We start from the raw sequence: 26,814 nt of genomic DNA on the forward strand, positions 1-26,814 counted from the left end.
AGGGGGGAATAAAGAAAGAGCCAAACATTTCAGGAACCAGTTGATGTCTGAGGTCATCTCCAAGATACAGCGAGATTCCCCATTGCCATAAGGCCCTTAATTACAAGGGAAATCTGTTTAAAGGCCTATAATGTTTCCGTGGTTGCACTAAAATACCTTTACTAACCAGGTTAGTAAAAGCTCAGTGGGCAAATCTCAATCTCCTTCTTATTTTGTTCTTTGCCTTTCATGCCCAGCTGTTGCTGATCTTCCTTACACAAATCCTCTTGAGCTATTTGCAGTTTGTGCTGATGGGGAACCGAGGAGGGATCTGTCAGAGGTCCATCAGATGGCAATGGCATGTGGAGGCTCCGCTCCGGGCACAGCTTCAAGCAGGTTTTTGTTCTAGCTGTTAGCTGCCAGCCTCACTGCCAGCGGGCTGGGAAATGGATTAAGATGAAACGTTTGGAACATTAGAGTAGTGAAAGCTCCGGTTGCTTGTGGTAGGAATTATTCAAGAGAACAAAAAATGGTAATAATAATAATAATTACAGTTCTCCAAACAAAGCGTGGGGACTTGGAGGGGGAGAGGCAGCTCCTGTGGCCTCTCTGCAATGCATTTGTTTCCTCTTCCAGGCTCTCTTTCACCCACATAAAAAGTCAGCTCTGTCCATATGTAACCCCCTTCTTCCTGCCCCTCCTTCCCAAGGGCTGTTTGTGCTTCTCCTCGCCTTTCACATGGACTCAGCGCTGAGCCTTTGCTTTTCACCCTAAAGAGACGTCCCAGGGCTGGGAATTCGGAGCTGTGTGTTAGTCCACATCTTTTCCCCAAAATCACTGTTCAGACAGGAGCTGGGCAGCTGCAAAATTCTCTTCTTTAGTCACCCCCCATGCATTTTTAGATATTCTGATTTCATGGATGGTGAAGGTGTTTCTCCTTCCACCATGAATAATGTTTTACGCTTCCCTTGGGGTGGCCTGGCCTGCCTGCTGGGAGCAAGCTCCTCTGCTCCCAGGGGAGGATGAGTACAGGCATGCTCCAGGTGCCCCCATGCTCGCATGGGTCTCCCTGGTGTAGACCAGAGGATGGTCACGGAGATGCTGCGAGGGCTGGAGCAGCTCTGCTCTGGAGCCAGGCTGAGAGAGCTGGGCTGGGGCAGCCTGGAGAAGAGAAGGCTCCTGAAGGGGAGACCTGAGAGCAGCTCCAGTGCCTGAAGGGGCTGCAGGAAAGCTGGAGAGGGGCTTGGGACAAGGGCCTGTAGGGACAGGCCAAGGGGAATGGCTTTAAGCTGCCAGAGGGGAGACTGAGATGAGCTCTTAGGCAGAAGCTCTTCCCTGTGAGGGTGCTGAGGCGCTGGCACAGGGTGCCCAGAGAAGCTGTGGCTGCCCCATCCCTGGCAGTGTTCAAGGCCAGGTTGGACACAGGGGCTTGGAGCAAGCTGCTCTAGTGGAAGGGGTCCCTGCCTGTGGCAGGGGGCTGGAACTGGATGGGCTTTAAGGTCCCTTCAATACAAACGAGGCTGGGATTCTGTGACCACCTGTAAATCAGCAATTTAGAAGGGCCACCCAGTGCCATTGGCAAGTACATAACCATCCAAAATGAGGGCTGTGAGCCAGAGCCCTTTGACGAAGGGGCTGTGAAAGCCCATGAGAAGCTGGAGGGAACACTTCTCTCCCTGAGCTAACAGCACAGCTCCTTGTTGCAAGGACATGTCAGTCACGTCAGTCTCAAATTCAGACTTTACTCTGGACTTCCTCAGCCTGTAGCAGAACCGCAGGTTTCAGCCTTGGGGCGAGTGTTTGTTCAGCCTAGTAAAAACATGAAAAATGGGAATCAATCTGCATTGACCCAAGGTGCTTTCAGTGCTGAAGTGGGGTGTAAAACCTTCCAAGGAGTTTTCCTATCAAAATAACAGCGTTGGGCAGCCCGCCCGCGTGTAGTTACCTACTCAATGGCAATTTCTGTTACTCCATCACAAAATCATTGAGTGCAAGGAAGAAGATTAGAAGGTGTTACATTATTTATCCTGATAATTAAAACCACACATGACACACTAGCTTTGGCAGTTCAAAGCCATAACCCTGGGCGACTTCAAATACTGTAGAAGGAGTTAAGCATCGGTTTCAGAATGTGTCAAGTTTACTGATCTTGTTAACAAGAAAATACGTGTGGTTACCTTGGTGGGGAAGGAAAGCAGTTATCATCTGACCTGTTACTAGCTGGATGCTATTATTGGTGCCTGAGCCAACAAAGATCGGTGTTAAGCAAAAAATGAATCACAAACGTTCCCCTGCCGTAGTTTTCCAGGCGCATTTCTTGTGTCAGTAAGTTTAAATTAAATAAATAGGTTTTCTCACAGTCCTGATTTTGCTCCAGATGAATGGGCACATTCTTTTGCTGCAGATCTGCCCAGCAATTAGCACCAAGAGCACTTAGCAAGCAGATCCCCTTTCAAGGTTCACAGCTAGTTTGGAGATTTGGAGGGTTTGGAGGTGGGAAGAGACCATCTCATTCCTCCATCTACACAGGCTGTAGTACTTCTCTCAAGTGTGTAATGTTTGAGTTAACTAGGGTACATCCTTGGAAAGCAGAAAAAGAAGTGTCATGTTGAGCTGATCCATCTTTAACTTGTGAACATGCTCATGCTGCGTCAAGTCAAATGCTGTGCTTTCTGTCATAAAATCATAGGATGGTTTGGGTTGGAAGGGACCTTAAAGCTCACTCAGTTCCAACCCCTGCCACGGGCAGGGACCCCTTCCACCAGAGCAGCTTGCTCCAAGCCCCTGTGTCCAACCTGGCCTTGAACACTGCCAGGGATGGGGCAGCCACAGCTTCTCTGGGCACCCTGTGCCAGCGCCTCAGCACCCTCACAGGGAAGAGCTTCTGCCTAAGAGCTCATCTCAGTCTCCCCTCTGTCACTTTAAAACTGTCCCCCCTTGTCGTATCACTGCATGTCCTTGTAAAAATGCCTTTATAAGACTCTAACTATACAAACGTTGTTATCTTTACAACCCAGCTCTTGACTTCGCCAAAGCAGGTCTGAGAGGTCTCTTTTCCATAAGCTCCCGGGAATTGCCACCAGCTCTGTTACCGCCTCAAATCCTCTGTTGTTTGGGCTTCATTTCAGCCACCCCACTGTTTTGTCTTCAGTGATGGAGACATGGAGTCACTTGGGTCTGGCCAGGACATGTGTGAGTATCAGCTGTGCAAGGGCTGCCAGTCGGTTAAGTCAACAGTTGTGAAGAGATCGTGGAGACATTGTCTTTTCTAGTTCTTGGATCCAAGCTGTCTTGACCTGCCTGTGTTTAAGAAGGTCTTGTTTTAGTAGGTGCTCTCTAACGTCTTCTTTAGTTACTTTTGGAATAGAAACTATTTTGCTTAGTTTATATGATCAATAATTAAATGCATTTACTCTGCACTATTGTTGACGGTGCCACCGTTTCCGTTTTTCACAAAACAAATATGAATCATAGCAGAATCTCTTAGTCCTGGACTTTAAAGCAGAGTCAAAGCGTCTCCTGTACTGTTTGCAGTAGTTTCAGGAACCTTCTTGTCTGATTTTTGCTTCTCATGGCAGTGTTTTAGCATTTGATTAATGTTTGGTGCTGTCATTTTTCCTCCTCAATGGATGCAAATTAGCCCAGACACAAGGAGCAGGTGAGGATTTGGCTTTCCGTGAGTGCACTGTCTTCTGCACGTTTGAAAGGAGCAAAAGATAACGAGGGAAAACGTTATCCCAGCAATGCTAAATGCAAAGGAATGATCTGGAGAATGTCTGCTTTGTGTTGCATTGGGAGCTGCGACTGTTTCAGGGTCTGATCTCAGCTGTATGGGGATAAACGCAGAGGAACTCCATGGGTTTCTGTGGAGCGGCTCCGTATTTCTCCTCAGTCAGGATGACACAGGAATGTTACTCCATGCTTGGAAAGAAGGCGTTTTTGTGACACAAAATAGGCAGTCGTGGCCTTGCCAAAATAAAGTTTCTTGGCTGGCTAAAAGGAGCAATGGTGGATAAATACCAGCGCTCCCTTTGAGTTTCAGCTCTCACGCACTATGTGTAAATGGCTTTGCTACGTGGATGGTATGTGCACATGCCTTTTAAAGTGATGTTTGCCTTAATCCTCCTTTATTTTTTCATGCAGTTGTACAGTACATGTTTTATATTACAAGACCACGATAAGAGTTAATATTGATATGAACCAGCACTTTACCTACTCAAAGATAAAACCCAGCCTTTAGGTTTGATAAAGTCCAACTGCAGAAGTATGCCAGGACAGACTTGACTAAAACAAGGTTCTAGAAACAGTTCTGTTATCTGAAATATCTTAAAGCATGTTTTTCTAGTGAGGGAATGCATTAATATAATACATAACTTTTATATAACCTCATCGATACCAATTAATTTTGGTGTCACCGTGCCATGTGGAGGCAGGTAGGAAGCCTGGCAGATGTGGCTTCACTTTCTAGCTGAAGCTTCTAGTAGAGCTGGATGTTACAAGACCCCATTCAATTGAATTACTACTGTCAATTGCTGACACATTGTAAAAATAAAACTAAATGAACCGATTGGGATAGTTTAATTTGTTGGGAAATGCCAGTAAATGTCATATCCTGCAAACTTAGACAAGTCCAGAAAAATACATACAAGGGGTGATGGGTTCAATTTTAAGCAAGGGGGGTTTAGATTGGATGTAAGGCAGAAGCTCTTCCCTGTGAGGGTGCTGAGGCGCTGGCACAGGGTGCCCAGAGAAGCTGTGGCTGCCCCATCCCTGGCAGTGCTCAAGGCCAGGTTGGACACAGGGGCTTGGAGCAAGCTGCTCTAGTGGAAGGGGTCCCTGCCCGTGGCAGGGGCTGGGGCTGGGTGAGCTTTAAGGTCCCTTCCAACCCAAACCATTCCATAATTTTATACATTTTCCTTCTTCCACCACTTGAATCAAAACCCCATGGTGCTCGTTATGGGGGAAGTGTTTTATTTTCCACTTTGAATTCCAATTATTAGCTGTGAATGAGCTGCAGAGTGGCATTATCTTGTATCTTGTATGGTTTCTGCAACACCTTACTGCAATGCAAACAAACTGGGCTTTTCTTTCAGTTGCTCAGACAAAGGCTTTAAGCTTGTAGTATTTGGGACTGGTTGGCCTTGCAAAATTAGGTGTTTCTATCTTTATTTACTACAACAAACAAAACCAAAAGAGGTCTGAATATACTTAATGCTTCTTTTAATGCTGCTGCCAGAAACCAGGCAGGAAGGCAGTGTGTTCACTGATTTGGAATAGCAAAGAGGAAAAGGCAGTGACTGCCTTTCTTTTGTAGCAGCTAAAGCTTTAGAAGGGATTTGGCCCATTTCTGAGCAGAAAGCTGCAGTTTTTACTGAGTTCTCTCTTCAAATCAAGACTTTCAGAATTTAGGGCTAAGCATCCTTTTCGGGGCTAACCAAAGACAGTTCCTGGAGCGCGATTGCTTCCCTCTGCTCTGTGCAGCCTACATGGGGAGGTGAAATGCTTTTAAAGAAAACCAACAAGTTCCCTGTGCCTTATCCAGTTACCTTTGGAGAACAGATGGACAGATCTTGATTTTCACTGGGGCATATTTTGCACTCGTGTTTGTTGTCTTAAGAATGAGTTTCTTATCTGGAAAGCAATCTTTTTCATAAGACATTCTAGGTTTAATATAACTCGTGATACCTCTAAACCAGACTGGCTATTCCCAGCTGAGGAGCCTCTATTTATGTGTGCCTGTCAGGAGCAGAATTTATGATAGAGCTCCAAGTTATGTGAACTTTAAATGTTTTCACAGTTGTTAAACCTGACCAACTATTTCAGTGAGACAAACTGCTTAAAATGGGCTTAGGCTTACCAGCTACCCCCAGCTGAAGTATGCGTTTTATGCTCATAAACACAGCAACCTCCAGACTGCTCGTCAGTGGAGAAGAACGTTGTGTCCCTACCTTGACATCATTCCTAGGAAAGCCATTGAGAAAAACATGTTTTCTGATAGATTTCCTTAAAGGAGTGTGGAATTCCAGATCGTTTTTTCCCATGTAGCTGCTTTCTCACTGTCGGTACTTTGTAGTGCCTGGTCTCTTCCCTATCCCATCAAAGGAACCACAGAGCTGTGTTTCAGCTTCTTCAATGGAAGGGCTTCTGCCTAAGAGCTCATCTCAGGCTCCCCTCTGGCAGCTTAAAGCCATTCCTCTTGGCCTGTCCCTACAGGCCCTTGTCCCAAGCCCCTCTCCAGGTTCCCTGCAGCCCCTTCAGGCACTGGAGCTGCTCTCAGGTCTCCCCTTCAGGAGCCTTCTCTTCTCCAGGCTGCCCCAGCCCAGCTCTCTCAGCCTGGCTCCAGAGCAGAGCTGCTCCAGCCCTCGCAGCATCTCCATGGCCTCCTCTGGCCTCGCTCCAACAGCTCCACGTCCCTCTGGTGCTGCTGCCCCAGAGCTGGATCAGGGCTGCAGGGGGGGTCTCCCCAGAGCACAGCAGAGGGGCAGGATCCCCTCCCTGAGCTGCTGCTCACGTTTCTTATTGATACCTGAATTAGTACTGCAGCATCTGACAGCGGTGTGCAGTGCTGGGCAGGTACAGGGTACATGTTGGGGTGCTGAAGAGCGTACCCGTGCCCCTTGGTTCAGACGTTTCTCATGCACACCATGTGCTCCAGCATCGCTCTGGGTAAAGCTCAGCAGCTTCAGCAGGATCTGTGCAAGCGTGTTAAATAAAAGCACAATAACACAGCTAATTTTTGCAGTGAGTTTGAGTTTATGGTGGATACTGCTATTTTTGCAGCACTTGTGGACTGCAGTAGTTATTCATGGGTGCAAATTTTTGGTCAAATAATAGTTTAAACAAGCTAACATTATATGTATTATTTTTAATTAGCTTGTGCTGAGGCATGTGTTTCACTTTTAATGCAAGTGTCACATTGGTGAAGTCTGGTTTGCATCACGCTGAAGGTTAAAATATGAGGTCACCAGAAGAAAGACCTGGTTGAGTCACAGAAGACAAATTAAATGTTAGGAGGAAGGAGAGGGGAGGGAGGAGCAGAACTGAAGCTGTGACTTCAGAAAGTAAGGTGAAGCAGGAAAGAGTTGGTGAGAGATAAAAGGGGCTGCAGACGTTCTGAAGCTCTCTTTGTGCTGTCCAACATTGACTCTTGATGCTTGCAAGTGTTGGTGTCAGTTAGAGATAGTTAAAGCTGTGGTTGCAGTGTCTGGAGGCCCAGGAAGGAGCGAGTTGTTGCTCTCTGTAAGTCATCTCTCCTGGGCAAAGAACAAGCTGGAATAGTTCTAACAGGGGTTAAACAAGGTTTTTAACACATGTTGCTGGAGAACAGGAGGTTTGAACGTCCTTCCATAGGAGAGAAGGGAAAAAAATGCACAGGATGGAAAGATAGCTTGAAAATGAAGATCATTTCCCATATTGTTTAAATATTCTACATGCTAATACCATATAAAATTGTCTTCAGAGGAAATGTGTTCTTTTTTGATGCTCTCATTTATGAATGTGTGTTATTTCCTGTGTATTCCAGAAGTGTTGGCTATGCTGTTGCAAAGCTGTGGATCATAGAGCAGCAGGCAAAGCCTCTTTTGCTGCACACTTGAGCAGTTTCAGTGGTCAGCAGTGAGTAAGCGGTTGTGAGAGCCAGGAATCATTAGCAATGCTAACAGGGAAACTTATAATGTGAATTTCTCCTAGAAAGAACCCAGGATGTCTGACAAAAGAGATTTAATGTAAGGCAAACAGAAAGGTGTTACTTAAAACCATGTTGTTATTGCACCCTCTTCCAGTCCAGGGGTTCAAAGTGCCCTTGTCCCTGCTGTTTGCTCAAACCAGCACTCCTAGGAGGACCCAGCTCCTTCTGCATTAAAACCTGATTATGCCACGCTTCTGGTGTAAAGAGACCTTCTCGTGTGGGATCACTTGCATGAGCACTCGCTCTGAGGCCCCGTTGTGCCTGTAAAGAGGCATTGAAATATGTGGGAGTAAAGCCCTTAATGTCTGAATCAGGCCATTTGAAAGGTGACTTAACGTGGACTCTGTTTCACTTGTAAAGTTTCTTTGGTATCACAGGGGTGGACTTTTCTGTGTCTTATGAGGGGAGGGAAAGTTGCGGAGGAGATGCACAGTGGAATCTGCAACTTATTTAATTGCTTGATGAAATCTAAACAACCTAATAATGAATAAATGCCTTAATATCGGGGATTTTTATCTGATTAGAGACCTAATGCGTGATGTGACCTCTTTGCAGTCCTATGTATGTCCTGACAGACCCCAAGAGGCAGAACATTGTGTTGTTCTCCCCTGTACGCCGATGCCATAGGTGGAGATCAGTCCCCAGGGAATATCAGCTTCATAGGTCACTTCAGTTCTTCTCCTGCCTACAAAAGCATTGAGGTGTTTGGTTAAGGAGCTCCATCGAGCCTGGTGGTTTGGTATCACTTGCACAAATAGAGCTGCACCAAGCTGTGATGGTTGGGCGTGGGTGGCTGATGGAGATGGAGCAGTTGGGCTGTAGCACCCTTTGATGCTGCTTGTAAAATGTGTGTTCAAAAAGGCCATAGTTATTAGGGATTTGGACAAGAAACTGTAGAATGGGGCCAAGAGAAGGCCCTGTGTCCAGCTTCCCGGTGCAGTGCCTGAGGGCTGCTCTCAGTGTAGGAGGCAGATGTGGATGTGGTCTGATCTGGCCCTGTCCATCCCCTCCCGAGGGCCATTGGACCAGCGGCCTGAGCCCCTGGGAGCAGAGGTGGTCTAGTCTCACTCAGGGCAGAGCGACTGCAGTGAATTTATGGGGTGAAGCTGATGATCACTCCATCAAAACCTCCTTATCTGCAGCTTAATGCCTGATGAGAGGTGGATAAGGAACGTGTGTGCGTGAGATCCTTGCGTGAGGGAATCCAGGAGGAGGGAGGGTGTTTCTCTGTGCAGTACAAAGGTTTGATGGAAGAGGCAGCGTTTAGCACTTGTAATCTTATCCCGCTTGACTGCTCTTCAAAAACATGGCACGTTTTTTTCTCCTCTGCATCTAGAAACTTGGACCAACCAACCTTCCAAATGTAACCTAAAGAGAGCTTTGTCAAACACAACAGAAGTGCGGGCGGTTTCCTGCCAGTTCCATAACTACGAGCATATGATTTGCATTTCATCTTGAATAATGATGTAAGAAATCTGCCAGGAAAGATCCAAACCCTGTTCCCAGGGTTGTTTCCTAACCAGCTGCAGCTGCTGAGCAAGCGTGCAGGGATGCCCATTGCCTCTCCATTGCCTATAGTAAGGAAGGGGTTGTTATAACATGTTTAAGAGGAGAAAGAGAAGCTGACATCCAGTTCACTTATTTGTTTAGATCAATATTTAGTCAATATTTAGCTCAAACTCATGGCCACTGTTACTGAGCTTTTCTGAGCAGCTTTTGCATCCCTGAAGTGACTCATTTTGATAGAGATGCTGTAAAACCTTCTGACGATGACAAACACACAGTAATTGCTTCAGAGCATCCTCGCCAAGGGATTAATTGCATGAGAGATGTATTTTCTGCAGCTCCCAAAGCTGTGGGTGCTGCTGCGCCGCCCAGATGAGGTTAGTAGAAAACACATGTCAGCTCTCACCGGTGATGTTTATGTCTCTGCACAAACCTGCCTCTTTTCAGCACCCAAATCTCTAATGAGGAGTGACTGGGGAAGGGGAGTGCGAGGATGTGCAGCCCTGAGAAACCCTCACACCCTCCAGTTTGGGAAGCTGTGGGATTTGGGGGGGTCAGGGAATTGTGCCTCTCCCAGTTTTAGCAGAGAATGGCCATAATGTGGCCTCAGACCTGGCTCAGGCCACTCGGTGCCATCCCATCTGCTAAGCCTGCAAAACAGCATCCCAGATTCACATTCATTTTGGATACTTTATCCATTTCTGGATCACTGGCATCATGGGGCCTACAGGAAACCTGGAGAGGGGCTTGGGACAAGGGCCTGTAGGGACAGGCCAAGGGGAATGGCTTTAAGCTGCCAGAGGGGAAACTGAGATGAGCTCTTAGGCAGAAGCTCTTCCCTGTGAGGGTGCTGAGGCGCTGGCACAGGGTGCCCAGAGAAGCTGTGGCTGCCCCATCCCTGGCAGTGTTCAAGGCCAGGTTGGACACAGGGGCTTGGAGCAAGCTGCTCTAGTGGAAGGTGTCCCTGCCCGTGGCAGGGGTTGGAGCTGGATGAACTTTAAGGTCCCTTCCAACCCAAACCATCCTAGGACTGGATGATAAAGCAAAACCCTCCATAACCCCAGCTGCAGAATTGTAGGTGCCTGACTCAGTGTTGAGCCCTGGCTGTGCTGGGGCACTTCCCTGTGCCAGGGTGATGGGAGCTGCGCTCTCTGCTCACACTTCTCTTGCCCCTCTGCAGACAGCAGCCATTTCTCCTTGGAACAGAAGGGTATAAAGCACTTGGTTGTCTGAAGGAGGCACCCTTGGCTGTATTTTCCCATCAGTACACTGCTGCTGGATAGGAATTACTGAGATAAACAGCTCTGACTGGTTTAGTGCTACGGGAGAACTGTTGTTTTTAAAGGAAGACAAACTGCCTTTCACTATGTAAGTGAAAGAAACGTCTGCACAGCCTTCACCCAGGGCCAGAGCTCCTCCAGCTCCACCTGGGAGATCTCACAGATAATACACCGTTTATTTGCTTTAGCTCTTCAAACCAGTTAATCTTCATAAATGAGTCTGGCTTTGCATGCACACCGTAATCCCATGCTGGCTTTACACAGGCATCGTCCCGTGTCACCGAGTGTTATGATGGCCTTTGCCATGCTGCTGTTATTAAACCCTCACTGACTCGATGGACACTCCCCTGTTGACACTGCTGTCACTTAGAGATTTGCTTTCCAAAATAATGGTAATCCAACTGACTGACCTAAGGGTAAGTGTGTATCCTGGCAGGCTGGCTTTGGAACAGCGTCAGGAGGGAGGGCAGTGCTCCTGCCACTGCCTTTGGGGCAGTGAAAGCATTTGGGACTATGTCTTGCCTTGTCTTCTGCCTCTCCTTTGCCCTTTTTCACTCAAGATACCCAAATTATTCCTGTATTTACCATAGAATCCAGAAATGGTTTGTGTTGAAGGGACCTTAAAGCTCATCCAGCTCCAACCCCTGCCACGGGCAGGGACACCTTCCATTAGAGCAGGATGCTCCAAGCCCCTGTGTCCAACCTGGCCTTGAACACTGCCAGGGATGGGGCAGCCACAGCTTCTCTGGGCACCCTGGGCCAGCGCCTCAGCACCCTCACAGGGAAGAGCTTCTGCCTAAGAGCTCATCTCAGGCTCCCCTCGGGCAGGTTAAAGCCATTCCCCTTGGCCTGGCCCTACAGGCCCTTGCCCAAAGCCCCTCTCCAGGTTTCCTGCAGCCCCTTCAGGTACTGGAGCTGCTCTCAGGTCTCCCCTTCAGGAGCCTTCTCTTCTCCAGGCTGACCCAGCCCAGCTCTCTCAGCCTGGCTCCAGAGCAGAGCTGCTCCAGCCCTCGCAGCATCTCCGTGGCCTCCTCTGGATATAAACTGGAAATAATTCACGATTCTTTTCTATTGGGTTCTCATTCAAACCCTTTCTAATGCAATAGAAAAAAAAAAGGGTAACACAAGAAAGAAATCCGTCCATCCATGGGGTGTGGTGAAATGACCACACAATTACAGCAGCACTGAAATATGTACTTTTAATACATTGAATATTGTAAAAATAAATACAGCATGATCTCACGAGGTTCAGAGTTTCTATTAATTTATTAAATGCTTGTAAGTGAGCTCAGGGACAAGCCTGGTTACGGGGCTTTTGCTCATCCAGGTTCCTGGCCCTGTCATTGACATTTGCAAGGAACGTTGTTTAGATTCAGGCAATTCCTGGTCATTTAGAAGAACACTGGCAAAGAAGAGTCAGGATGTTGGGAGTGGACTTTGATGGAGAATCTTGCGGAAACGGTTTGGATTTAGGGAACACAGTGCAGGGATGCGTTTGGGTGAGGTGGGTACCACGCAGCTCCTCCACGTTTAGTGTGAGCTGATAAGAAACAGGTTATAAACTGATAGCTGTTGCCTTTCTACTGCTGCAGGCAAGTTCATCTGGTTTGCAAGGGATGTGCTGGGAGGCAAATCAACCTTTCCATTCACCAGAGCCATGTGGCCAGGAGCAGGTGAGATAAAGAGATCTCTCCTGATATGCCCCATGCATGTGAGGCTGGAAGCACTCTTTGGCTTTCATGTTTACCTCTTCAACATGCCAAAGTCAGGTGGGCTGAAAAAGAATATCCAGGTGGAAGAGAAAGACCTTGCTGTGCAGTGAGGTTACACTGAGGAAGCCATTGGGAGGGTCTGGGTGAAAAGGAAAGGGAAGGAGGAGAAGCAGGAGCACACAGCTCAGTTTAGGGCTGGTTTATTACTCAGTTACCATTGCAGTGTGTGACAAGCTGCTGGTGAGCCAGGGCTGACAGATGGAAATGCTGCCAGCACAAGCCACAAGAAAGTTAAATGGGGGGAAATGAACCCCAGTGGTGACAGTGGATTCTGTGTCAGTTGTTTGCAGTCTTGTGTGTGTGCTGGGACTTGGTGTCTCCTGGCTCTGTGTAGGTGACTCTTGTTGAGACCTTTGCTGTCTTAAACTGCATAGGAAGGACAGGGTCCTTTTACTCACCCAGGCACTTGCTCATGTTCAGATGTACCTGGGGAGACGTGAAGTACCTAAGCACAGGGCTGATCTTTGTGTGCCACCTCTGTAATCCATAGAAAGAAAGATGCTGCTCAAGTTTGGTCTGTGTGAAGGCCCACTGCATCCCATGTTGATGCAGGCTCTAGTTTAGGTCAGATTACATGAGTGAACTGGTGTGGACACCCTTCAAAGCTCTTAACTCAGTCTTCTTTGTGCAATCAGATACTTACAGACACCTGAGTTTAGTGTAAATTTAATCCACGGTGTTATTACTGCATGAAGCCAAAAGTACTGTCGCAGGGGAACTGCAGCGGGATCTGAAGGCAATGGGCAAGGTCCAAGATAAACATCAAGGCTAGAAATATTTCAGGACCTAAATAGAAAACAGAGTGGGAACTGATCTGAAAAGAAATGATCTTGAAACACCACAGTGCTGTGTCACCCGTTGGTCATTCAGCCCCAGCACTTGCCTTTTCCTTGTGTAGCATTCACTGAACAGTCACAGGGGGTTTGTGGCTGGGAGAAGGACTCGGTCCAGGGGCAGCACCCTCACCCCAAAACCTGTGCAGTAAAGTTGCGGTTAAACGGCGACACTCCTGTAGGCTGGCATCGTAGGGTCATTGGAATCCCAGAGTGGGTTCTGTTGATGGGACCTTAAAGCTCCTCCAGTTCCAACCCCTGCCACAGGCAGGGACCCCTTCCACTAGAGCAGCTTGCTCCAAGCCCCTGTGTCCAACCTGGCCTTGAACACTGCCAGGGATGGGGCAGCCACAGCTTCTCTGGGCACCCTGTGCCAGCGCCTCAGCACCCTCACAGGGAAGAGCTTCTGCCTAAGAGCTCATCTCAGTCTCCCCTCTGGCAGGTTAAAGCCATTCCCCTTGGCCTGTCCCTACAGGCCCTTGTCCAAAGCCCCTCTCCAGGCTTCTTGTGGCCCCTTTACATTTTCACTTTGCTGGCTGCTCTCCTCTGTAGCTCAACAAGGAATTTGCACAAGTGATCAAGTCTGTTACCAGCCAGCAATGCCTGTGGGCTCGATTGACTTCCATTTCATTAGGTCTTAAGCTTATCTGTAAATTTGAACACATCAGTTGCTGAATCAGGCTTGATGTATGTCCTGTTTTGACCTTTTGCTGTGGGTAGATTTGGATCAGGACCATGAAGCAGATACACATTTGAGCACTGGTGCTGTGATTTACTTACAAGAGCATGTGAGGTATGCAAAATGTGAACTATGTGAAAGGAATTGTTGATCTCTGCCTTGATCCCGAGAAACTGATATCTGTGTTTTAAAGCCAAGGTACTAAAGTGGGTGCCAGTTGGCAGCTGGAGGTGGGAAGTGTGTTTATGCCACGTAGGAGCTCTGTGTGCTGCTGTGGGCTCCATGTCAGGCCACGGCGCAGGGTTTGGATGAATGTCTGATGAGCAGAGGGTGTTCAGGTTAAAGCCATTCCCCTTGTCATGTCCCTACAGGCCCTTGTCTAAAGCCCCTCTCCAGGTTTCTGGTAGCCCCTTAAGCCACCAGAAGACTGTTAGAAGGTCTCCCCAGAAGCTCATCCCACCATGAAGAGATGCAGAGGCAAGAAGGAATTTCATGTGACCCTGGTTGTCTGATGAAGGGTGATATGGAAACAGAGCCAGGGAATGAGATGTGGCCACTTGTTCATTGATGAGCCTGTCCCAGTAACTTCACCACAATAATGTGTCAGCAGCCTATGATCAGGACTCCTATTGTGGGAGCTGCTATTTTGAGCTCCTGATAGCTGTCAGAAGCAATGGATGGACCTCACAACCCAATGCTCCCCTTCTTTATCACCATGCCCTGGTCTCAGGGCTCTTTCTGTCTTACTCTGATGCTGCTGTTCCTTTCATGTCATTTATGCTGCTGCCCCATTCTGGAGCTGGTTTCCAAAACAATTCCAAGTCGTGCCTGCTCCAGTTGAACCACTCATCTCATGTTTCACCTCTGTGAATTCCAGGCTGGCACGCAGCCCTTAGGGGCAGGGGTGGTGCGATCTGGGCTCCCCTCTTTAATCCCCGCCTTCAAGATTCTCTCCAAAATCCCGCTCCTGGGGGCATTTCCGTCCTGGAAAACTGATGTCCCTGCTCACTTTGCTGTGTGCAGCTATCGTGGTTAAATCTTTAGTTCAAAGGTGAGCTTCAGAGTGAGCTTTGCTTTGGTGATGCGTTGTGTTCCTCCTGGTTTTGTCTTGTCTGGTTGCACGCTTAAATTGCAATGCTTGATCACCTTCAAGAGCAGTTGCTGTTGGTTGTAGTCCAGTAGTTAAATTCTATGATAAATTATGATAAATTAGTCTGTGATAAATTATGATAAATTATGGTAAAATGGCAGTGTTCAAGGCCAGGTTGGACGGAGCCTTGGGTGACCTGGTTTAGTGGGAGGTATCCTTGCCCGTGGCAGGGGGGTTGGAAGTGGATGATCTCATGGTCCTTTCCAATCCTAACTATTCTATGATTCTAAATAATAAATGAATAATAAATTACATCCTATTGATGAGAAGATGGAGAATTGACCTCCAGAGCCTGCAGTAGCTATTGTGGGGGTTTGGCTCCGGTTTCAGGTGTTTTGTTTTCTCTTCAAGAACCAACGGGGTAAAACTACTCTCACCAGAGCTGACTCCATGCAGAAACACACGGATGTGGTTGTGTCTGTCTTTTGTATCTTTGTTGGCTGAATACTCTCTGTTATCTGAGGCATCTCAGCCTACCATTGCTGGAGTTAATGAAGAGTTTAACTGGCAGTTTAAAGGTTGCACTTTTGCAATCCGTTTTTTTTATGTACTTGGGAACATCTTGGGACCATCATCCAATGGAGCCTGGACCCCTTCCCGTTGATTTCTCAACTGATGGGAGATGTCTGTGGAAGGAGGTTTCCATCTCCACCATCCCTCCTTCCCACCCCGCTGTCTTCACAGCTGTAAATTCCTGCAGTTAATTCATGGAGCCTGGATCCCTCCCTATGGAAAACAGCGCTATATGAATCCAGGGACAGTGCTCTGGAGCGGGTAGCTCAGGAGCGCTGGGAGATGCTTGGGGTGTCCTGGAAGGCAATCCTAGCACTTCTTCCCACTAATCCCATTAGCTCTCCCCGGCTGCTGTGCTGGGGAGCCCGGCTGCTGGCTGTCTGCTTCCTCTAAGCCATGCACACAATGAATGGGGGACTTCAAAGAGGCTAAATGCAATTTGCATTTCCAAGCTCTCACAGCCAAGGTCTTCAGGAGGGGATGAAAGTGTCTTTTGTTAACCTTAATGGCAGAGTTGATTAAAAAAGCTCTGATTTTTCCCCGTTAAGGCATAGTCTGATTCCACTGTGCAGCATCTGGGGGAGGATGAGCTCTGCTAAAAGAAGAGCACACAAAGAAAGTAACCTGTTGCCTTGCCAGCTGTGGCCATAGTCAGGGATATTCCAGGATCAAGCTTCCCAATTTGAGAGCTGGGTAGTAGCTGTCTCAGGTGGGGACCAGCATCACTAAGAAAGGAATTATCAGCAGCTTTTCATGAAGCATCTCTCTTTCCCCAGGTGTCTCTTTCCAGAAAATGGGTCCCAAATATTTCCCACTGGATTCTCAAAGCAAAAGGGCTGATTTGCACATGTTTCAGTGATCATGTGTGCAGACCCCTCCTCAAAACGTCCATAGAGCTATCTGTTGTGTGCCAGTGCTTAACTGTTGGTTATCTGTTCCAAATGAGCAGTGACTGGTCTGGTCTTCAGAGGTTTAGTAATTTCCTTTCTTTGCTTTGTTTGAAGAATATTGGCAAATAATTTCACATCTGGATTTATGTATTAAATGTCTCCTACATTGCATAAAACAAAGCACCTAATGAAAGAAATCTGTCTCTTTAACTCCTGTCTTAGCTTGGGTTCTGTTTTAGCCATAACTGTTACCACACTCATGGAAGACTGTAGAAACATTTCCTATTTCAAGGGTATCAGTCCTGGGAGTGGTTTGGTTTCTTATATACGCTTGAAGTTCTGTCTCTTGCTAGCATGACTCTTCCTGCTGGGTTTATCAATATCAAGTACAAGTTTGGTTCAAAGGCAGGCAACAGCACATTGGCTGCTTTAAAGAAATAGAAATCTTTATTTTTCAGGCAGTTTATGTTTTCCCTGGGTATAAGCAACCTGCTCTAGTGGAAAGTGTCCACACCTGAGGCAGGGGGTTGGAACTGGATGAGCTTTAAGCTCCCTTCCAACCCAAATCATTCCAGGATTCTGTGATTCCTGGATAGAGGCTTCCCTCTCATGCAAAGAGCATTCATTTCATACAACATTAATGCATATTCTGGCTAACCTGAAATGCCATTCACTGTTTTTACCATACAGCTGATGGCTTTTTATATTCAAGATCTCATCGAATGTAAAGGTGTTATCCCTATGTTCACTTTGGGCTCATTTGTGGGATACTAAAAACTACCTGCAGCAGTGTGAGAATCCTTGAAGGCTCAAACCATTCAAGGCACAAAGCCTGTGCTGTGCCCGCTGCACTACCTAAAGACCATATAATCCCTTATCACAGGCTCTCACTGGAGGGGCAGGCAGCCTGTGGGCTCCCGCGCTGGGAAGCACCACCCAGAACGAATCGCAGAGCGCAGGACAAACACAGAGAGCCCCTCACATCAGCCCCTCATAATGCAAGTGCCAGCTCCCTGGAGTGCCATTCTGTTGCCAAATCACATGGGAAGTGTTTCACCCCTTTGTGTTTATGATTGGTTTCAGTGATGAGTATGAAGAGGACGGGTTCTGCCAGCCCTACAGGGGGATCGCCTGCGCGCGCTTCATTGGAAACCGAACCATTTACATGGAGTCTTTGCATATGCAAGGGGAAATAGAAAATCAGATTACAGGTGGGTAAAAACTGAGCTTGCTGCTTCTGCACAAAGCTGCCTTTTCCCAGAAAGCCCTCGAGTTTATCAGCTGCAGCACTACGCGTTTGCTCTTTATCCCCTCTTGCCATGAGCCCATCACAAAGCTCACCAGGAGTCCTGCGTTGTGCAGTGGCAGTGGCAGGAGCCATCTGAAGAGTGACAGTCTGAGCAGCCTTCGTGGCTCTGCTCATCCAGCTCTCCCAAAAGAAACTAGAAGAGGATTTTCCCAGGGGAAGGGACTGTGTATTTACAGCTCTTGGGGGTCTCACAGCCAGGCTTCCTGTGCTGCTGTTACCCAAGCAGATTTTAAAAGCCAAAGGAGACCAAACTTGCTGGGTATTTACCTGGTTGAGATCATTTAGGTGCTGGAAGGGGCTATATAAATAATCCTGCAGGTAGTGGTTTTCCTTGAGATGTAGTAACGAACCCATTTTTGTTTATTTTGTGGGCGATGCTGTGCTGATGAGGGTGCTGAAATCAAACTGAGGCCTCACAGATAACATGATACTTACGTATTTTTAATATGAGCTAACCTTGGTCAATCCTAGCCACAGCAGTCATCTCTTCTATATTCAGATGATTTCTTGGTGTCAGAATATTCCAAATTTCTCTTCCCCCCTAGAGTGTTCTTCCTTTGTCTTCAAACACTGACAGCATTGCAAGAAAGGCTTTTGCATCACTCTCAGGAAAGGCCAATAGTTTCTGTACAGCCAGAGGTCCATAATGCTACGCAGTTTTGTATGAGAAGTCATTTGGGGTAGTAGAAGAAGGACTTTTCACTGTGGCCTGTAGGGACAGGCCAAGGGGAATGGCTTTAACCTGCCAGAGGGGAGACTGAGATGAGCTCTTAGGCAGAAGCTCTTCCCTGTGAGGGTGCTGAGGCGCTGGCACAGGGTGCCCAGAGAAGCTGTGGCTGCCCCATTCCTGGCAGTGTTCGAGGCCAGGTTGGACACAGGGGCTTGGAGCAAGCTGCTCTAGTGGAAGGTGTCCCTGCCTGTGGCAGGGGTTGGAACTGGAGGAGCTTTAGGGTCCCTTCCAACCCACACCACGCTGGGATTCCATAATTTTCCATGAAGGTACTGATAATGTCATCCTGCATCCTGCAGGAGTTTTGTTTTTAACCTGTTGGGCAAAAGGCATCCAAATAGTCTGTGACTTTGCAAACCAATATAAATTATTTCTGGGGAAAAAAGAGTATAATTAGGTTTGGGGTTTTGGTAACTAACTCAACATTAATCCCATGTTGAAAGCCAGATGTATTTTCTCCATCAGTGAAATCAGCATCGCTAATAACTCCTAATGTAATCAGTGCTGGGTATTTCTGCAAGGCCTGTTCATCACCTGCACTTCTGAAAGTCATGGCTGTAGTGGGAAGCCAGGGTTACCCTGGGAAGGCAAAAGCATAGCAATATAATTCCCTCCGGATTAAGTAAAATCCTTTTGTGTATTTCACAGCTGCCTTCACCATGATTGGCACCTCCAGCCATTTGTCGGATAAATGCTCCCAGTTTGCCATCCCCTCGCTGTGCCATTACGCCTTTCCCTACTGTGATGAGACTTCCTCGGCTCCCAAGCCCCGAGACCTGTGCCGGGATGAATGTGAAATTCTGGAGAATGTCCTGTGTCAGACTGAGTATATATTTGCAAGATCTAATCCCATGATTCTGATGAGATTAAAGCTGCCCAACTGCGAAGATCTTCCGCAGCCGGATAGCCCTGAAGCTGTCAATTGTATCCGGATTGGGATTCCAATGGCAGATCCCATCAATAAAAGTAAGTGAAAAACTGCCTCTTCATTAGGGACTGTAGTGACAGGACAAGAGGTAACGGGTTCAAACTTAAACAGGGGAAGTTTAGATTGGATCTAAGGAGGAAATTCTTTCCTGTGAGGGTGGTGAGGCACTGGAATGGGTTGCCCAGGGAAGTTGTGAATGCTCCATCCCTGGCAGTGTTCAAGACCAGGTTGGACGAGGCCTTGGGTGAGATGGTTTAGTGTGAGGTGTTCCTGCCCATGGCAGGGGGGTTGGAACTGGATGACCTTAAGGTCCTTTCCAACCCTAACTATTCTCTGATTCTGTGTGTAAAATACCACTGTGAAAAGGTTGGCTGTAAGGGCTTGTGCATCCCTGTTGGAGCTGGAGCCTGGGTTTGAAAGCTCACAGACAGCGTGCTCTCAGAGTACCTCATTCCCACACTTCTCCCCAAAGTGGCCCAAAGTGGGTAGAAATGCCTCTCTATTTTTTTAATTTAGCTGCCTATGGGCTCACATTTAGATGCTCTTTGTTGGTTTCAGGTCTTTTCTTCTTAATATAAAGCAGGAAACATTTGAATACTGAGGAGCATCAGTAGCTTCAGCTTCCCTGTCCTCCCACAGCAGCCCAATGTGCTCCACCAAGGCCAGGGGTGCAGCACAGGGGTGCTGTCAGGAGGAACATTCACAGGGGCCAGGTCCGTGGCTGTCCCTAATACAGCCTGATTTTAGGCATTGGCTGAGCTCCCTCTTTGATCAGGCTGGGCTGCAGCCTGTTCACAGCCCTTATACATCTGAGTAGTCAAATATAAAACGTGGCTCCCACAAATTCTCCACCTTCATATGAAAATAATGGCTGCAATTCAGGTTCCCACTGTAGTTTTTACTTCTTTTGTGTATCTTATATTAAAAACGCTTGGCATAAGCTGTTTTCATTACAGAAGCATAAGCTTTAAATCCTCCCAGGAATGTGAATGCAAAGCAGGCCCTGCCTTACAGCCGCAGCAAATTGGGAGCCCGTGCTCCCAACCTGGGTTTCCCGGCCCTGGGCCAGCAGCAGTGTGCTGGGGCTGGGGGATGCCAGCAGCTCATCACCCTCGAGTGCTGCAGGGTCTGCCTTGGCACTGCCACCACCAGCCATGGCTTTGGGTTATTATCCAGTGTGTGCTTGAGCCCAGAACCGCCCCCCCCCCATGTGCTGGGCTGCACCCCCAGAGCATGAGCAGCAGCTCAGGGAGGGGATCCTGCCCCTCTGCTGTGCTCTGGGGAGACACCCCCTGCAGCCCTGATCCAGCTCTGGGGCAGCAGCACAAGAGGGACGTGGAGCTGTTGGAGCGAGCCCAGAGGAGGCCATGGAGATGCTGCGAGGGCTGGAGCAGCTCTGCTCTGGAGCCAGGCTGAGAGAGCTGGGCTGGGTCAGCCTGGAGAAGAGAAGGCTCCTGAAGGGGAGACCTGAGAGCAGCTCCAGTGCCTGAAGGGGCTGCAGGAAAGCTGGAGAGGGGCTTGGGACAAGGGATGTAGGGACAGGCCAAGGGGAATGGCTTTAACCTGCCCGAGGGGAGACTGAGATGAGCTCTTAGGCAGAAGCTCTTCCCTGTGAGGGTGCTGAGGCGCTGGCACAGGGTGCCCAGAGAAGCTGTGGCTGCCCCATCCCTGGCAGTGTTCAAGGCCAGGTTGGACACAGGGGCTTGGAGCAAGCTGCTCTAGTGGAAGGTGTCCCTACCCGTGGCAGGGGTTGGAGCTGGAGGAGCTTCAAGGTCCCTTCCAACCCAAACCACTCCCTTATTCTATGGTTATCATTTATTGTTTTCCAGATCACAAGTGCTACAACAGCACGGGAGTCGATTACCGGGGCACGGTGAGCGTGACCCGGTCGGGGCGGCAGTGCCAGCCGTGGAACTCGCAGTACCCCCACACTCACACCTTCACTGCCATCAGGTACCCCGAGCTCAACGGGGGCCACTCCTACTGCCGCAACCCAGGGAACCAGAAGGACGCCCCGTGGTGCTTCACCTTAGATGAGAACTTTAAGTCTGAGCTTTGTGACGTCCCGGCTTGTGGTAATTACTGACCTTTTCTGTGTTACCTTTCGGAGCAAAAAGGGGAACCTCTTTGTCACATCCTGTGCTGCAAACCAGGAGCTCAGGGGAGCTGTGCTCAGTGTCTTCCTTGAATCCCCGAGAAGAGAGCTGTAAGAAAGGCTAACTCCAGTGTTTGTAGCTAAAGCCACAGCAATAGTAATATTTTACTAGGGAAAACTCCAGAAGGCGATGAAGCAGCAGCGTGCTGCCAGCATGAGCGTCCCAGGCTTTCTGGGTTTCCGCAATGAGCAGTGCAGCTCCTTACTCCAAATTAAATCATAGAAGCATAGCATTGTTTCAGTTGGAAAAGTCCTTTAAGCTCACTCAGTCCAACCATTCCCCAGCCCTGCCATGGCCACCACTGACCCATGGCACTGAGGCCTTGTCTCCACAGGGTGTGAACACTTGCAGGGACGGTGCCTGCAGCCCTGCCCTGGGCAGCCTGTTCCAATGCCTGAGCACCCTCTGGGGCAGGAATTGTTCCTCAGCTCCATCTAAACCTGCCCTAGGGCAGCTTGAGGCCGTTTCCTCTTGTCCCATCCCTTGTTCTTGGGAGCAGAGCCTCCAAGAGCCTCCTGGCTCTATCCTCCTGTCAGGCACTTGTAGGGAGCGATCAGGTCCCCCCTGAGCCTTCTCTTCTCCACACTGAACCCCCCAGCTCCCTCAGCCCTTCCCCATCACCCTTGTGCTCCAGGCCCTGCACCAGCTCCACTGCCCTTCTCTGGCCCCACTCCAGCACCTCAATGTTTCTGTTGTGGTGAGGGGCCCAGCACTGAAGAAAAGGTTTGAGATGCACATGATACAGCCCAGACTGTCTGCCTTTCCCCTGATCGACTCTTTCAGTAAGAAGATAATTTAGATCCCATTTTGGCATCGATTCCCATCTTTCCATTAATTGAAAAAGACTTTGGAGCAGGCTCAGAACATGCCTCACAGCAGGAATGTTCATAACCATAACCAGAAATAATTTAATTTGGGTCTGGCTATGGAACAGGAACATCACAAGGTATCTCCTTTCCAAGGGGAAAAAAGGTAACGTTACTGTTACTGAGGCCACAGAAAATTCTGTGTGAACCCTTGTACCATGGATTTCCAGAGCATTTCTTGGTGCATTTCTGGCATGTCCATCCCAATAGTTGTATTTTTGCCTTGGCATGCCATCAATATTGTTATTTCTAAGTGCAGATAAAACAATTAGGCACCATTTGTTCCAGTCTTCCATCCACTTCCCCCTGGTGACAGAAAAGCAGAATGAAATGAGAGCCGAATCACCATTTCTGATCATTTTGCAAAGCCAAAATGCAGCCAGGGTGGTGCTGGAAATACACACTTAAAAGGAGGCTCTGGCACGAGCATCTCTTTGTTAAACAGGGCCTGAGCTCGGTTTGCATCTATTAAAATGGTTCTTAATAAACCAAGCAAAATGGGGAACATTTTATAACCACTTTGTGGATCAGCACCAACAGTGCAGCTTCTGTGAGCTGATTCTGCCCGCGCGTGGCTTGGATGGGTGTGCTCTGCTGGGGAAAACACTGGCTGGGTGGATGAGCCCAAAGAGTGGTGATGGATGGTGTTCAGTCCAGTTGGTGCCTGGTCACAAGTGGTGTTCCCCAGGCCTCAGCACTGGCACTGGTTCTGTTTAATACCTATATCAATGGTCTGGACAAGGGGTGCAAAGGCACCCTCAGTGTGTTTGCAGATGACACCAAGTTGGCTGAGAGTGTTGATGTGCTGGAGGTAGCAAGGCTCTGCAGAGGGTTCTGGATGGGCTGGATCAATGGGCCAAGGGCAGTTGTTAGAGGTTCAACAAGACTCAGTGCTGGGTCCTGCACTTGAGCCACCACAGCCCCATGGAACGCTCCAGGCTTGGGGAATTGTGGCTGGAAACTGCTCATGGAAAAGGACCTGGGGATGTTGGTCAACAGTGGCTGAACATGAGCCCCTTGTGCCCAGGTGGCCAAGGCCAACAGCACCCTGGCCTGTATCAGCACCAGTGCAGCAGCAGGGCCAGGGCAGGGATTGTGCCCCTGCATTGGGCACTGGGGAGGCTGCACCTCGGATCCTGTGTTCAGCTCTGGGCCCCTCACTGCAGGAGAGACATTGAGGTGCTGGAGCGGGGCCAGAGAAGAAGAAATTTCTCTGTCAGGAGGGTTGTCAAGTTTTGGAACAGGCTGCCCAGGGAAGTGGGATTCACCCTCCTGGAGGTATTTAAAAGACACGTAGATGTGGCACTGGGGGACATGGCTTAGTGGATCGATGGCAGTGCTGGGTTAACAGTGGGACTTGATGGTCTTAAAGGTCTTTTCCAACCTAAACAACTCCATGATTCTGTGTGCACTTTTGAGCGTCCTGTGTCTCTTGCTTTGATTTCAGTACATCCAACTTCAGATCTTTCTCTCGTTAATTAGATGCAGTGCTAGACTGACTACACAAGAGCCGTTCAATCTGTATAAACTGTTCCAAAGATCCTTTTCAGCCCTTTAGTACAAAAATCTGGAGCTAAGCAGCAGCTGGCAGGACTCCCCTTGGCTTATTCCCAGCTCTTGGCTCTCCACCGCGGGAGCTGCAGACTGGGCTGGGCTGGGTGAGGGGACATGGCTCAGCCGCAGGGGGTTTGGGCAAGCTCAGGGGTCTCTGGAGCTCCACCACCAGCGATGCTGTTGAGCCGTACTCCACTGCAGTGTCACAGTATGGCCTTTCAGCCGTGTGCTTTTGGGGTTACCCACAACTTCTGGGTAATTGGATCATTTAGAGTTGATGGAAGGGGGCTCTTTGCCAGGCCCCCTTAGATGGGCTCCGAGATCCCAGGACTGGCTCAGTCTTTTGATCTGAAGTAGCTGAAAGCAGGCCACTTTTGGCTGTGTTGCAAAAAGTCTCTGATTTGATTGTTTTGCTAGATAATAAATGAGATAGGCTGGCTGGCTTGAAGCATTTCTGACAAGGGTTTTAATCACTTCTCACCACTGCCTTAAATGGTACTCACTGTACAGCTGGGTTAGTGGCATTATTCTAAATGCAGACAAATAGAGCTGTATCAGGTGAGTCGGAATTGAATTGTTAAAGGCTAATCTGCATATTCAGTCCAAAACACCACGTAGGGCTTTGCATTCTGCTGGCTTTGCACTGGCTGAAAGAGCCATTGCAGGCACATTTTAATGAGTATTGTGCATTCTACCTCACCAGGACATGCCGCGATGGGAAATGGATTTAATTAGGGTGGCTCCCAAGAAACCTATTAACCTAATGAGGCTTCACAGTGAGGGCTGCTGCTGAGTAAGAATAATCATTGCCTTTAAGTGGAATAGCTCAGGTGATGAACTAGTGCCCAGGTCTCCATCTGCCTCGTGCTGATGCTTTCTTCTTTCTTCAACTGTATCTTTCAGATGTCTCACAAGCTGCAATAGGTTTGTTTCATCCAAGTTTGAATATAGGCAGATGTGAAACACGGAGTAATTCGAGCATGAGCCTTAGCAAAGACAAACATAAGAAGGTTTTGAAGGAGAGGGGACAGGCACTGATTGTGTGTCCATGCTGGAGAGCAGCAGCCCAGCAAGGAGACTCACAGTGGATCCGTGCCGTAGAGCTGGACGTTCACTGAAGGCAGGGTGAGAGCACGCACTGCCGGGCACAGGGAGGCTGTGGTGGGGATGGTGCTTTAGTCCTCTCGTGTTTCCCAGAGGCCATAGAGGTATTTGGAGTACCTCTCCTCTCAATTGAAAACCAGATGGCACAACTTAATCTAAACAGAATGGTCAGAAAGGAGCGTGGGGGAGCGGGACAGCGTGAGCCTGGAAGAGGAGAGGGGTTATGCAAAGTGACATCCAGAGCCATTTGAACTTTGCCTCTGTCACAATTTGAGTCCAGCCCAAGCTTCAGATCAAGTTCATGTTTAATTAAGTGCATAAAAGAGAGCTGTGTGGGCCGCTAAGCGCTCCTACAACTCCAGCCTGGAAAACACAGACAAACAAACTGAAATGACCCTGTAGGAATAATAAAACTTTCCCTGTTGTGCCAGAATCCGCTCAGGCTGATGCAGCCGCAGACATTCACCACCTCCCTCGGAAACAGCCAGGCTGCAGCCACCAGTGCTGCAGCTCCACGGGATCCTCAGAGTCCCCGGGGTGCCCTGCAGTTAGTGTGTTAATCTGTGTGTCATTATACCCTGAACTCGGTGAATGCTGCTGGGAAATGCCGGGGCAGAGCAGGCTGCCGCGTCCCCGTGCTCAGGGGAAGGTACGTCCTTGTCAGCGCTAGCCGGGTGCTGCGTGAACACAGGAGCTGCTTCCCAAAGGCTCCCTCTCCTCTCGCACTGCACCTTCCCTCTAGCAATGTGCCCTGTGAAACCAGAGCCGTGGAGGGAGGTGAGTGCCCGATGTCCCAGCTACGCTGGGCAGTGGGAGAAGAGGGTTTCATCTTTCTGTAAGGAATCACTCCTTAGCTGTGAGAAGAGCTGTGTGTGGAGGGAGCAAACGTCACAGCTAGCATTCACACTGTGTTACATAAACCACCTTCCCAACCTCTTCTGGACCCTTCTTTTTCATCCATGCTCTGGCTTTCCTTTCAGCTGTCATTGCTGGGTCCTTTGTGCCAGCGTTTGCCACCCTGCTCGGATTCCACCCTGTTAATATGTAGTTGGTAGAGGGGTGGGTTTTCCCATTAGCCCAGTAATCCTATTAAGACCAAGTCCTCAGGATGTAAGATTTTAAGATTATGCTGCAGCTTTTGTCTGTGTTCAGACTTTTTGAACCCCTTTCCTGACTTCCTGGGATAAAAACCAGGGCTGCTCTCTATTTCTTATCATTTCCATGCATTTCGCCCAGTTTCCCAGGTGTTCTCCTTTTCTTCTGCTCTAGAATCCCTAATTATCCTGCTCCCGTACCTGAAACTAACAAGAAAATAGGTTTTAAGTTGCGTATTTGTTCAGTGCTCTGGGTGGCCACACAAATGCTTTGGCCAATGTTAAGAGATGGTGAGAAGACGGAAACGGGTAATAAACAGGGAAATAAAGCTGTCCTTTTCAACAGCTCCCCACGTTTTGGTTGGATTAAGGAAACTATGGCACCAAACCCTAATACGCATATTAAAATAAGGAGTCCATAATCCCACCAGAGCCTTTCTTCCATAAGCTGTTTTAGAAACTCTGTTTTCTGTGGATCTGTATTAGACCATTACTTCATTTCACAAGCAGCAGCCACCTCACAGTATTCAGCTATTCCATGACCCTAAGGAGGTTTGAACGACACGCTGCAGGGAAATTGTTCCTGGCCATTCTGTGTCCTTACAGAAATGTTATTCCACAAAATTAATAGTGCTTTTAATAGTAAGGAAATAAAACAGCATTCAAGGTGGAGTGCAGTGGTATTACCCGGATGTTCTGTTCTTAACACTTCTAGCTGACCCAGGGGTGTATGGTGACACTGTGGGATACATCACTCATTGTTATGTTATGTTTTCTTTTCTCT

The 26,814-nt window shown here is 48.5% G+C and overlaps 1 protein-coding gene across 3 annotated transcripts in view; it reads left to right on the forward strand.

Annotated features, from left to right (window-relative positions):
* The window catches only part of ROR1 (receptor tyrosine kinase like orphan receptor 1), a 176,495-nt gene that overhangs the window by 142,274 nt on the left and 7,407 nt on the right, over window positions 1-26,814 (forward strand). For 2 of the 3 annotated variants that reach the window (XM_061469651.1, XM_061469652.1), the window contains 3 exons: window positions 17,373-17,500; window positions 18,977-19,294; window positions 21,086-21,331. In XM_061469651.1, the coding sequence (XP_061325635.1) occupies window positions 17,373-17,500; window positions 18,977-19,294; window positions 21,086-21,331 (692 nt within the window). The remainder of the gene's footprint in view (window positions 1-17,372; window positions 17,501-18,976; window positions 19,295-21,085; window positions 21,332-26,814) is intronic. The other variant, XM_061469653.1, reaches the window with a different exon arrangement.

The sequence above is a fragment of the Pezoporus flaviventris genome, unplaced genomic scaffold (assembly GCF_033815535.1).
Source record: "Pezoporus flaviventris isolate CSIRO_AGI_PZ_B2104156 unplaced genomic scaffold, CSIRO_AGI_Pfla_v1 ptg000059l, whole genome shotgun sequence".
Lineage (NCBI taxonomy): Eukaryota > Metazoa > Chordata > Aves > Psittaciformes > Psittacidae > Pezoporus > Pezoporus flaviventris.